The sequence below is a fragment of the Xyrauchen texanus genome, chromosome 46, assembly GCF_025860055.1.
Source record: "Xyrauchen texanus isolate HMW12.3.18 chromosome 46, RBS_HiC_50CHRs, whole genome shotgun sequence".
NCBI lineage: Eukaryota > Metazoa > Chordata > Actinopteri > Cypriniformes > Catostomidae > Xyrauchen > Xyrauchen texanus.
In genome coordinates, this window is record NC_068321.1 from 20,520,786 (window position 1) to 20,533,794 (window position 13,009).

Here is a 13,009-nt window from a genome sequence, read left to right on the forward strand (position 1 = left end):
ATGTTGACCTGCTAGCCTATTCTGCATTGTTGCAGGCAATTAATATAACAAAAAAGAATTAATGCTTCAATACTTGATTTCACATTTAAATTATTTTTACTGACATTTATTATTTATTTAAAGAACATAAAGCAATATTCTTAAAACATACCCTTTGGAGCTGTTGTTGGTAGTGAAAACAGAAACAGGAGCAGAAGTCTGTCCATTTTATCAATTGCTATTTTCAAGCTCCGTGTTCAAGAATCTACTAGAAAATCAAGTTTGTTCTGTGCTGCGTCTTGACACCATGACATGAGTACTTGTAGTTTTTTTTTTTTTCAAATTGTTTCACCTTATCTGTGTAATCTTTGCAGCTCCTAATATATTTTGTTTGTTAAAGAGTATAACAACTAGTTCTGCCCCTCTCCTTCCAATGACAGAGGGGAGGTACTGGTGATTATTATCCATTATCGAGAGGGGGGAATGATGTATTCCCCCCTCATTGACATCTCAGATGACATTGACAGATGACATTGACATCTCTCTGCCATATCATATGAAACTCTGTCTTTCCATTCTCTGTGCTTGCATAGCTTGCATAACACAGTGTTAGAAACTAGATAAGTAAAGAATCACCAAGTAGGAAGCCTTTAAGGCCTTAGGTTGAACACACCCTACGCAAGCATAGCTAAATAGGGCTCTGCTGATGCAGGAAGCTCTTCTGCACTCTGTCTGTTGCACCCTTGGCTCCTGTCTCCTTATTCCTTGCTCCTGAAACACCTGATAAAACACATTGTTCTTTTTAAATTTTCAATTATAAAAGTAATTAAAATTTGTATAGTGGTCAGCTGGTGGCTAACTAACTCTTTCCCCTTATTAGAGTAGTCGCAAATTTTCTCAGCAACAGGCAGATTAAATATTTAACTTTACATTCAAGTCTGCCTACAATCAACAAGATGAATGTAAACACCAAAATCATTACCACAACACACCAATGTCATTTTCATCTAAGCATTGATTTCAATCGATCTGTCAATCAACAATTTCCTTTTATGAACCATTCTGTTTCTATATTGAATCACATCAGTCACCATATCATGAAGATCAGATTAGAACACCAATCAAAGCTCAGCTTTGCATTCATCTTGCACTAATGTTTTGATGCTAAACATATATATATATATACATGTGGCAGGGCGGAGGGCGGGGCCCGGTCCTGTATTAGGCTTATTATGCCTCCGTGAGGGATAAAGGTCGACTGCAGGGGATCGTGCGGGACAGAGAGATCGTTTACGGACATGTCCGTCATGTGTGTGTTTATGTTGTCTTTTAAGTTTATCATTAAAACTATTATTTATATTGAAAAGCCGGTTCTCGCCTCCTCCTTTCCATTGATCCCTTTACAATATATATTTATTGTCTTTTCCATATAAACTTGGGATATACGGAGGCAATAAATTAACAATATTTTCCAACCTGCCCTTCCCTAAACAAACATAAACATCAAATCAGGTAGCTGCAAGCTGAAATAAATAAATAATAAACGGGGGTGAGTTTCATTCAGTTTAAATATTTGTGTAACATTATTGTATTGACATCATCTTCCTGTGTAACATCAATTTCTGTCATATAATTTTTTAACAGTTAACAGTTTTCCCAATTCCTTATTAAACATATATAGCTTCTTTTTAAGGTTGAACGTTATTTTCTCTATTTGAACACAATATATTTCTCTTAGTCACATTGCTACATTGGAGGTTCAGAATATTTCCAATGTACAGCAAGCAATGCATTTATTTGCTGCTATCAGAGCTATCTTTCCAGTCCTCATGCCTCCATGCAGCATGCCTAAGGCATGTTCACGCAGATGAGCAAGGACCCTGAGCATCTTACTTTTGGTGTTTTTCAGAGTTAGTAGAAAGGTCTCTTTAGTGTCCTAAGTTTTTATAACTGTGACCTTAATTGCCTACCCTCTGTAAGCTGTTAGTGTCTTAACGACCCTTCCACAGGTGCATGTTCATTAATTGTTTATGGTTCATTGAACAAGCACAGAAAACATTGTTTAAACCCTTTACAATAAAGATCTGTAAAGTTATTTGGATTTTTCAAAATTATATTTAAAATACGGTTTCCTGAAATAGGGAAGTTTCTTTTTGTTGAGTTTATATATACAGATATATATATATATATATGTCCTTTTAAAAACAGTTTAGTGGCAGCATGATTCTACCTCAAGTTAATTTCTGTTTGGAGCCAATAAGCTCATCCACACAGTTTTTAGAATCGTTAGCATGTAGAAGTTAAAATGTTCTTCTTTTTTTTTTCATTTCCAAGAGTTTATTGTTTCCAAATGAGTGTGCAAATGAGGTAGAATCATCTCAAGGGGTGGAGTACCCCTTTATCATTGGTACAATCTTCACAAAAGCAGTGTCGGGAGTCAATAGTGTATACTTTTTTTTCAGTGTTCAAGAATCTGACTAGAAAATCAGGTTTGTTCTGTGCTGCGTCTCAACACCATGTCGCAAAAACTTCAGCATTGCTTCAACCTGTCTGTAATCTGTGTTGCAACTGCATTTTTTGAAAAGTATTATTACAACAAGAGTTTGTTCTTTTTTATTTAAAGTCAAATAAGATTCACAAAACATGCATCAATCAATTAAGAATGTTATTTATAAACCATTCCGTTTCTATGTTGGATCCCAGCAGTCATATTCTTAAGCAAAAGTAAGATCAGAATAGAGAACCAATCAAAGCTCAGCTTTCACTGTGCAGTACAATCACCAGGACAGCTAAAGAATCCATATTCAACCAAACTCATGCTGTGTTGTGCAGTAAGGGGTAGGGTATTTGGATAATGGCAGTGTGACATAATTTATTTTGTAGTGTTATGGTACAAGTTACCCCCTGTGTATCGGTCTTTGATCAATAATAAAAGCTACTGTCCTCTATGGTCTTAAGAAAGTTTAATTTCTTATGTGTATTTTTTGTGAAAAAGCATCTACATGTTGCTTGTTCTGAATACATTAAAAAATATGCAGAATATAGGCATAAGGTCATGGTAAATAAAGACATGCAATTAAAAAACAGTTCCCTCTTTTAACATTACTCACATGGAGCATGAGCCAGTCAATACAATTCGGAACAGTCGGTATTTGGGGGCTGATGGAGTTGTCAGTATGCACTAGTGAATCTAAAGGTGGAAGATGAGGTTACGATGCTGTGTCCACACTTTCTTCAGATGCTGAAATTTAAATTGAAGAGGTTTAATGAATGAACAGAATATGCAAAAACATTCCTGTAAGTCATAGTCTTTATACAGTAATGTAAATAACTTTAAATATTATAACTCATGTGAATGTTACTTTCAAAAATAAAGCTTGATATTTCACTCCTTAGTCTGTGACATGGACGTAGCAATACAAATTACAAATAAAATATATATTTTTATATATATTAAAAGATAATACTCACTAGATGGAGAGGAGTATTCACTTTTAATAGAAGCTACAAGATCAAAGAATCAAAAAGCATTAGAATTATTAAAAGTAAACAAGCACTACTTCATAAATACACTGTGAAAAAAGAATAGAGAAAACTTAGAAAATCAAGGCAACATGATGCAGTAAGATTTTTGATTTCTTAATAATTGTCCTCAGTAACATTGTTTTGTTTAGTCAATGTGAATTTGTTCACAAAATGCAAAAAAATCTTGTTGAGAGATCTACTCATTTCTTGTTCGGCCAACTATCAATTAGCAATACGAGAACTTTAATTGTGCCACCATTTCAAGTGCTTTAACAAAGTTATCTGCAGTCTTTGCATCTGAAGAGAGGTATGTCTTGCTATGTAAGGTGGTACGCACAATTCTTTACGTAGACACACAATAGACCTTTTGAAGAAACATAAAAGACAACATTTGGGGGAATATTGTTGGATTAACCTGTGTTTTTCTGTAGATGGAAAGTAAGTCAAAAATGCAATATCACTTTTTAGTGTATCATTTGGATATGTTTTAAGCAGCTAAACTCATAACAGCAATTTCTTTCAGTTCTTGTCTTACATTTATGTCGCTTTCTCCATACAGCAGCCAGAGTCCCAAAGACCAACACCAGTGCCACAACCGTTAGGACAGAAGGAATCACTGATGTGAATGGTTTCCCATGATCATACTCTGAAACATGAACCATGAACTAAGGTCACATATAGTAGATATATTTTTTCACAGATTCAGCCTGATTTTTTTCTCTGTTTTAGTCTTGGAATTCATTACCCAAACTGATGTCCAGTTTGTTGTCCAGACTGAGGTGTGTAGTAGAGCAGGTGTATTTGTGTTTCTCTCTCTGTTCCTCTGCACTGATCTCCAGACTCTTCCTCATTTGGTACGTCCCGTCACCATTGGGCAGCAGATCTCCTCCAGTGATCTCATGATCAGACACAGGCTGTCCATCTCTAAACAGGGTCAGGTTGATGTGACGGGGGTAAAATCCTGTTGCCAAACAAGTCACCCATGACCCACCAGAATCTGCGTTTGCTTTCTGGATGAGTCTGACTCTGGGTTTCACTGTTGAAAAAAATATAGAAGACATTTAATGCATACCTTGATGAGGGAAACTTTTAGGCTTAAACAAATGTAGAGGATGTTTGTTTCTGGGACAACAGTTTGTTTTTTGTGCCTTAGTTCTAACTGGTTACCAATTGGAAGGTAGCCGAAAGCCGGTACCGGAATGAAAAATACAGAGTCTGCACAGAATGAACCGAAATAAAAAAATCATATTTAGCTCCAAGTCCAGTCCAGTGGAGGAGCTAGCGGAAGGCCAGGGGTGGCCGCCCCATTGGCCACCCCACTCGCAAATGATTTTTTAGTCATTTTCTTTAGCTTGTATTTCCCTTTTTTTTCTGACTTTTTTGGTTTGGTCAGTTATCTTACCTTTTCTATTTACTTGATTTTTCCTCTTTTCAAGGTAACCTTTGAGAGTTTTAATGCAGAATGGTTGGTATACATTTTCATGACGCCACATGGAGAAGTCAAGATGGATTTTCAGCACTTGTGCTGTGACATTTAAGGTGCCATGGTATGTAAACTTCTTGTCAAGATATCGCAACTCATCTGTGGTGGAGCCTCTGAAACCGTTCCGTGTGATCATTTGTCCCGGTTCACCGCTGTCCCTCAGCTCACATAAACAAAGTCCCTGAATGGCAAGAACACCTTTAACACAAAGTAAAATACCTAAGGTAAAATGGTGATTGAATATATTCTCTGTATGTATTTACTGAAAAACACCATTACATGAATTTGTTTTCTGATATTTCACAATTACAAAACAAAATTCATACTTCTGCTACTAAATAATTAAATACAATGTGCAGTCATCTTGCACAATACTAACCATCAGTTTTATTTAAGTTGTCAATTATTGCCAATTTTCTCATAGAAGCTGCATGCATATTGTCACTTATGGAGATTAAAATATTTGAATCAAACACCGTGTCTTCAGTGGTTGTATTTCCTCTTGGAATGAGAGTCTTCGTCTCACCATTATAATACAGAACTCTGACATCATCCAACATCAAAACATAACTGAATTCAGGAAATGGCGTTTGTCCTTTAATGTAAGTTGCAACCACCCACAAAGAATGAGAACCTGAAAAAAATAACAGGTTACTTGAAACAAGAAAAATAATGTTGTGTAGTGGTGGTGTAGTTGTATGTTACAGCAGGCAGTGAAGACACACATTTGCATTTATATATTCACACACTGAGCACTTTATTAGGAACACCTGTACATGTATTAATGTGATTATCTAAACAGTCAATCGTGTGGAATCAGAGCGATGCATAATATCATGCAGATATGAGTCAGGAGCTTCAGTTAATGTTCACATCAACCATCAGAATGGGGAAAAATGTGATCTCAGTGATTTGGACCGGGGCGTGATTGTTGGTGCCAGATGGGCTGGTTTGAGTATTTCTGTAACTGTTTATCTCCTGGGATTTTCATGCACAACAGTCTCTAGAATTTACTCAGAATTGTGCCAAAAACAAAAGAAAATTCCCCCAAGTTAAAAATTCTATTGGGGATCATTTGTAAAGGACACAGACCGGCTTAGAGTCTGGCTGGAAAATATTGTATTCCCAACCAGGCCAAAGAAATACATTTGAAAATTCAAAACAAAATACATCCTGTTAACTCTTAACGTCTCCAAATATATGGACATTGATAGCTCATGTTCTTTTTGTTAACAAGTTGAACAGACATCTCATGTTTTGACTTGGGCTACCACCTATTTTATTCTAATAATATGACACATTCCTTTAGCATAAAATACAGTACTTTTTTATTACTACAAATAAAACTTTTGAATAAACATATTGGGAATTGTATTATTCAGCATGCAGTAAGAATGAATTAAGATCACTCATAAAACTAATCTTAAAAAACCATGAAGATTTCTAAAACATTATAGAGAATTATTCAAAGAAACCGCTGGTATAGATGTTTTTCTTTTTCTATGTACTGTATTTATATGTGTATTTCCCTTATTGTATAATTGCACCTTTAGTAAAAAATGTTTTAGTTATTCTTCAGTGTCTTGATTTGACTTGATAAATGTGTTTTGTCTTTTTGTATTTGTCATTACTGATCCTGAAATTGTTGTACAATATTGTTGTTCGATAAAAAAGATTGTAGCCTCATGGCTAAAGATTGTTAAAATGATTGCAGGTTCAAACCTTGAATATGATGATCCATTAAATATTAAGTCCTTGATCCAAAAACGTATAATACTGCAATTAAATCCCTGCTTTTATGACCCCAGATGTTTACAAACAGTGGTTCTCAAAGTATGTGTGTGTGTGTGTGTGTGTGTGTGGGAATGTTTATGTGGTTTACAAGAACAATTTTTTTATGTTACAATCTGGTAATTACAAGGGTATTATGCTATATATGTGGTTTATGAGGACATTTAATTAGTGTCCCCATAATTTAAATAGCTTAAAATACAGTTTTTTGTGAGGGTTAGGTTTAGGGGTTGTGTTAGGTTTAGGGGATAGAATCTATAGTTTGTACAGTATAAAATTAATTATGTCTATGGAAAGTCCTCATAATGATAGGTGGACCAACATGTGTGTGTGTGTGTGTGTGTGTGTGTGTGTGTGTGTATGTGTGTGTGTGTGTGTGAGACACTAGTATACACACAAACACACACACACACACACACACATACATACACGCATTTAGATATTTAAAATTTCCATATACATTTTATTAAACTTAGTCTGGTGTGATTGGTGGTGTTGTGATGGGACCTCAGCGAATGAAAGTGAAAGTAAAAAAATGCAGAGACGGAGAAAGAAAACGACTCGGTTACTAACGTAACCTCGGTTCCCTGAGAGGAGGGAACGAGTATTGCGTAAGTAGCTTACGCTATGGGAAAACTCAGTTTCTCGAGAAATATTGAAGTCTTTATGTAAAACGCATTGCAGCTGCACAGCAGACAGCAATGAGCGAGGCAGCTCGGTCATTGGCTGTGCTGCGGCAACTTGCTCGAACCAATGACGGGGCGACTCTGAACGCGCGACCAATGAGCGCGCTTCGCGCCCGCGCGCTCAGAGCCCGCCAAGATGGGCGTGGCTAAGGCTATATATTAGGCGCCCCGTCATGAGAGTTCTTTAGGTTCAATCGACTGAAGCGACTGACCAAGCACAAGCACGGCAGCTTACGCAATACTCGTTCCCTCCTCTCAGGGAACCGAGGTTACGTTAGTAACCGAGTCGTTCCCTCTCGAGAGGTCTCTCCTATTGCGTAAGTAGCTTACGCTATGGGAACACCATGCAAAACGCCGTGCGTGCTGACTTCGCTCTATAAAGCCAGAGGCAGATGCCTGAGCCTTAAAGCAAAGTGATTATTCAACGAGCCGGCCAACGGCGAGCTATATAATGGGATAATACAGAGCGCCTTTGCCCCAAGGTGGCCCATGGTGGGGCGCTCATTGTAAAAACACACGCACATATCTTATGTACTGATTTTTCTATTTACTGATATGCATAAAAAACTCCCTAAGTCAGTCAGAGACGGACCTTATAAGGGAGGAGATAATGCTCAGCATATATGTACTCCAGTCCATACTACAGTCAGGCTGATAGAATGTTGGAATGCAATGAGGGGACCTGTAGGTTATAAAACCTGATAAATGTCGAAGGCGAGGCCCAGCCTGCCGCCGCACAAATATCCTCAATGGGTATCCCACTCGACCACGCCCACGAGGAGGCCATGCTCCTCGTAGAGTGAGCTCTGACGCCTAAGGGGCATTGAAGGCCCTTGGCTTCATAAGCCAGCGCTATAGCATCTACTATCCAGCGCGATATTCTTTGCTTTGAAACTGCGAGACCTTTAGTGCGGCCGCCAAAGCATACGAATAATTGTTCCGTCTGTCTGAACGGGGCAGAACGTTCCAAGTATACTCTGAGCGCCCTGACCGGGCAGAGTAAATTAGCGTCGCTTTCGTCTGCTGAAGACGATAGCGCTGCCAGAGATATCACCTGTACTCTGAAGGGTGTGGAGAGCACTTTAGGAATATACCCGTGCTTTGGCCTAAGGACAACTCTGCAGTCGTTAGGTCCAAATTCCAGGCAAGCAGCGCTTGATGACAGCGCGTGCAGGTCGCCCACTCTCTTGACTGAGGCGAGTGCCAGCAAGAGCGCAGTTTTGAGCGAGAGCTGTTTAAGGTGCACGGTTCGGAGAGGTTCGAACGGGGCACTCTTGAGTGCGTCCAGGACCGTGGCCAGGTCCCAGATCGGTACCGAGGGGGGGGCGAGGAGGGTTCATCCTCCTAGCGCCTCTTAGGAAACGAATGATTAGGTCGTTTTTCCCTAATGAGCGTCCTTTATCAGGATTGTGTGACGCCGCTATGGCAGCCACATAGACTTTGAGCGTGGAGGGTGTGCGGCCCGCCTCCAGCAGCTCTTGCAAAAAGGCGAGTACACTTGGTATCTCGCACGATTTGGGGTTCAAGCTCTTGGTATCACACCAGTCACTGAACACTTTCCACTTTTGGGCATATAAGCGCCTCGTAGAGGGCGCTCGCGCCTCAGTGATGGTTCTCAACACTCCGCTGGGGAGGTTCTCTGGAACCCGTTGAGGGGCCATGCATGAAGGGCCCACAGATCGGGGCGGGGATGAAGAATCATCCCGTTGGCCTGCCTGAGGAGGTCCAGCCTCAACGGAATCGGCCATGGGGCAGATTGCATCATCTGCATCAGTTCTGGAAACCACGTCTGGTTCTTCCAGAGTGGGGCTACCAGGAGCACTGCACATTTCACCTCCCTGATCCGACTGATGACCTGAGGTAGCATCGCGATCGGGGGGAAAAGCATACAAGGGGCGGCTCGGCCAGACTTGGGCGAGCGCGTCCGTGCTCTTTGAGAAGAAAAGAGGGCAGTGCGCATTTTCCCTGGAGGCGAAGAGGTCGACCTCTGCTTCGCCCAAGGTTTGCCATAACCACTGGACCGTCAGGGGGTGGAGAGACCATTCTCCTGGGAGAACCTTGTCTCTGGACAGCATGTCCGCTCCCTGGTTCAGGATGCCTGGCACATGCGCTGCTCTCAGCGAGCGCAGGTTGTGCTGTGACCATAAGATGAGCTCCCTGGCCATAGAGTGCAGGGAGCTCGACCTGAGTCCACCCTGGCGATTTATATACGACACTACCGTCATGTTGTCCGTTCGGACCAGGACGTGTTCGTTTTTCAGGTACGGAAGCAGGGCTCTGAGAGCCAAGGCGACCGCTTTCATTTCCAGACAGTTTATATGTAGGCGCTTTTCCGGGTTTGACCAAAAACCGGAGACAGGCCTGCCCTCGTAAAGGGCCCCCCATCCTATTTTGGAGGCATCTGTCGTGATCATTTTTCTCCGCGTGTTCACGCCCAGACTCACGCCGGTTTGATACCAGTCGACGGCCTTCCAGGGCGTCAGGGCTTTTATACAGCCGTGATTCGCTCTGATTAAAAAGTGGCCCGAGCGCCACGCGTGAGTGGGGACACGGCTCTTGAGCCAGCGTTGGAGAGGACGCATGTGCAACAATCCTAGCTGGAGTACAGCTGATGCCGAGGCCATGAGACCGAGCATCCTTTGAAATCGTTTGACGGGGGCGTGCGCGCCCGCTCTGAATGATGTTGCAAGGCGCCGAATAGCGAGCGCGCGCTCTGATGAGAGGCGCGCCGTCATCTGCACTGAGTCTAGCACTATTCCCAGAAAAGAGATATTCTGGCTGGGGGATAGCACGCTCTTTGCAAAATTGATTCTCAGACCCAGACATTCTAGATGACTGATAATCCAAGATCTGTGCGTCGTTAACTGACTCTCTGATTGTGCTAGGATTAGCCAATCGTCGAGGTAATTCAGTATTCGCACTCCCCGCTGTCTCAGGGGGGAAAGTGCTGCGTCCATACATTTCGTGAATGTACGGGGGGCCAATGATAGGCCGAATGGTAGTACTGTGTACTGGTATGACTGTCCCTCGAAAGCGAATCTCAGAAATGGCCTGTGATGAGGCGCTATCGGAATGTGAAAGTAAGCGTCTTTCAAATCCACTGATAGAAACCAATCCCCGGGGCGAACTTGCGCGAGGATATGTTTGGTCGTTAACATTCTGAACGAGCGAATCATTAAAGCTTTGTTCAGATGTCTGAGATCTAGGATGGGGCGGAGGCCACCGTCCTTTTTCGGGACGAGAAAGTAGCGGCTGTAAAAACCCGCCTCGCTCATAGAGGGAGGAACAGTTTCTATAGCGCCCTTCTCTATCAGTTTGAGCACCTCGGTGCGTAGAACATGTGAAACATCTTTCCTCACTTTCGTCTCGACCACCGCTGAAAAGCGGGGTGGTCTGCGAGCGAATTGAAGCGAGTAACCGTGTCTTATTATGTTCAAAACCCATTTCGGCATGTCGGGGATTTTTTCCCCGGCTTTTGCTCGCACAGATATGGGCTGAATGCTGGCTGGGGGCGTGTCGCAGTGACGTATGGACCCTGCCGGCGAATTGCCTTGTGCTAACACTGAGCTTACAGCTCTCAGAGGCGCGGGAGCGCGCTGAGCAGCTTTGTTGAGTGCCGAGTGCAGGGGTGCGTGTGAGATTACAGGCACGCACGCTATCTCCGTAATGCTCGCAGCATGAGCTGGAGAAATGTTTGAAACTGTATAGACAGTGTTTACGGGTGGGGGTGCATACATTGTGATAGGCACGCGCGCCACTTTCATAAAGCTTCCCGTTCTTAGCGGGGAGTTTCTTGGCTCGCGCGCCGCATCTGTGATGCTCGCGGCATGGGCCAGAGAACTGTTTGAAACTGTATGGGCAGCGCTTATGGGTGGGGGTGCATATACCGTAGTAGGCACGCGCGCCATTTTCATAAAGCCTCCCGCTCGCGGCGGGGGGTTTTTGGGCATGCATACAGTGTTTGTGTGTAGGGGTGCATGCATGACAGCAGGCACGCGCGTTACCTTTATAGTATTTCCCGCTTTTACTGGGGAAGTGTTTATAACTGTGGGAACAGTGCTTGTGTGTAGTGGTGCATACATGACAATAGGCACACGATCTACATTTATGGGGCGTCCAGCTTGAGCTGGGGAAGTATTCGGCACTGTTTGGACAGTATTGATATGTGGGAATGCGCACTTTAGTGTGGACACGTGACCCCTTAGTGACACAGGCAGAAAATGACTCTTTTTGTGATTTCTGTGTGTTGCCGTTAAAACGGCGTTTGATTGCAGGTGAGCGAGTTCTGTGACTGGCCCATTGACTGCTGTACAGACATTTCCAGCCGCTTGTAAGGGGACTGGGTAATGTTTTACACGTTTTGGAGAGAGTGGTCCGGCTTTTGCGAGACACGCACTCTCTCTCTTTCTTCCTATGGCTAGGAAGGCTTACGAGGCTCCGGGTTCAGCACGATCTTGGGCCGAGGTCCCCGTCGCTCAGGCGGCTGCTTTCGGTTAGCGGAACGCGAGCGGCGTCGAGCGTCCGTTTCAGGTCTGGGCTGGGAGACGGGAGGCGCCGCCCTGGCTCGCTGCTGCAGCTGAGGCGGTCTCTGGCGGCTCTGTGACGAGCTGGAGCGCTTAGGCAGGAAGTGACGCATAGCCTGCGAATTCTTCTGGGCTTCAGTGAAGCGTTCAGCGAACTCTTTTACCGCCGGTCCGAACAGGCCGCTTGGGGCGATAGGCGCGTCGAGGAATGGCGCCTTATCCGCGTCCTTCATTTCTGTTAGCGTCAGCCACAGATGGCGCTCAAGGACAGTCAGGTTAGCCATGGCCCGGCCGATGGATTGGGCGGTGGCCTTTGTGGCTCGCAGGGCTACATCAGTGGCGCTGCGCAGGTCCTTGAAAGCCTCAGGTTCAGGTCCAGACTCGTCCATGGTGCGGAGAAGTTTGGCCTGATAGACCTGCAGAACAGCCATGGAATGAAGCGCTGACGCAGCTTGGCCGGCGGCGGCATATGCGCGACCGGCGAGAGCTGAGGTAGATCTGCAGGGCTTCGAGGGATGAGAAGCTTTGGCTTTCCATCCAGCGGTGGAGGGTGGGCACAGATGGTTGGCCATAGCCTCCTCGAGGGGCGGGGTTCCCTCGTAGCCTCTTTCTCTCGCGCCGTCCACCGAGGAGAGCGAGGAAGAGAAAGAAGGCTTCAGGCGAGCAGAGTGCGGGGCTTTCCACGACTTTGTGAGTTCGTCGTGAACTTCGGGGAAGAAAGGGGAGGGTCTCTGTCGAGGGGCCTGCCGGCGCCCTTGCAGGAACCACTCGTCCAGCCGGCTGCGGGCGGGTTCTTCCGGAGAAGACCAGTCGAGCCCGAGGTCTTCCACGGCTTTGGACAGTATGCGGACGATTTCTGAGTCCATGCTGGTGCCCCTGCTCGTGTCCGCTAGTGTCGACGGCGCGGGGTCGAAGGCCGAGCCCGGCCAGTCGTCGGATGCAGCGTCAATGGAAAGGCTGTCATCCTTTTCACCGTCGTCCCCTGACGCGCCGAACGAGACGAGACCCAGCGCTCCGGAGGG

The 13,009-nt window shown here is 44.0% G+C and overlaps 2 protein-coding genes across 2 annotated transcripts in view; both read right to left on the bottom strand.

Annotated features, from left to right (window-relative positions):
• The window catches only part of LOC127638274 (BOLA class I histocompatibility antigen, alpha chain BL3-7-like), a 184,106-nt gene that overhangs the window by 2,388 nt on the left and 168,709 nt on the right, over positions 1-13,009 (bottom strand). The window lies entirely within an intron of this gene.
• The window catches only part of LOC127638061 (uncharacterized), a 35,447-nt gene that overhangs the window by 534 nt on the left and 21,904 nt on the right, over positions 1-13,009 (bottom strand). The window contains exons 8-14 of the mRNA XM_052119395.1: positions 5,367-5,641; positions 4,907-5,185; positions 4,250-4,540; positions 4,040-4,150; positions 3,451-3,483; positions 3,090-3,220; positions 152-759 (exon numbers count right to left, since the gene is read on the bottom strand). Of these exons, the coding sequence (XP_051975355.1) occupies positions 3,189-3,220; positions 3,451-3,483; positions 4,040-4,150; positions 4,250-4,540; positions 4,907-5,185; positions 5,367-5,641 (1,021 nt within the window). The 3' untranslated portion in view covers positions 152-759; positions 3,090-3,188. The remainder of the gene's footprint in view (positions 1-151; positions 760-3,089; positions 3,221-3,450; positions 3,484-4,039; positions 4,151-4,249; positions 4,541-4,906; positions 5,186-5,366; positions 5,642-13,009) is intronic.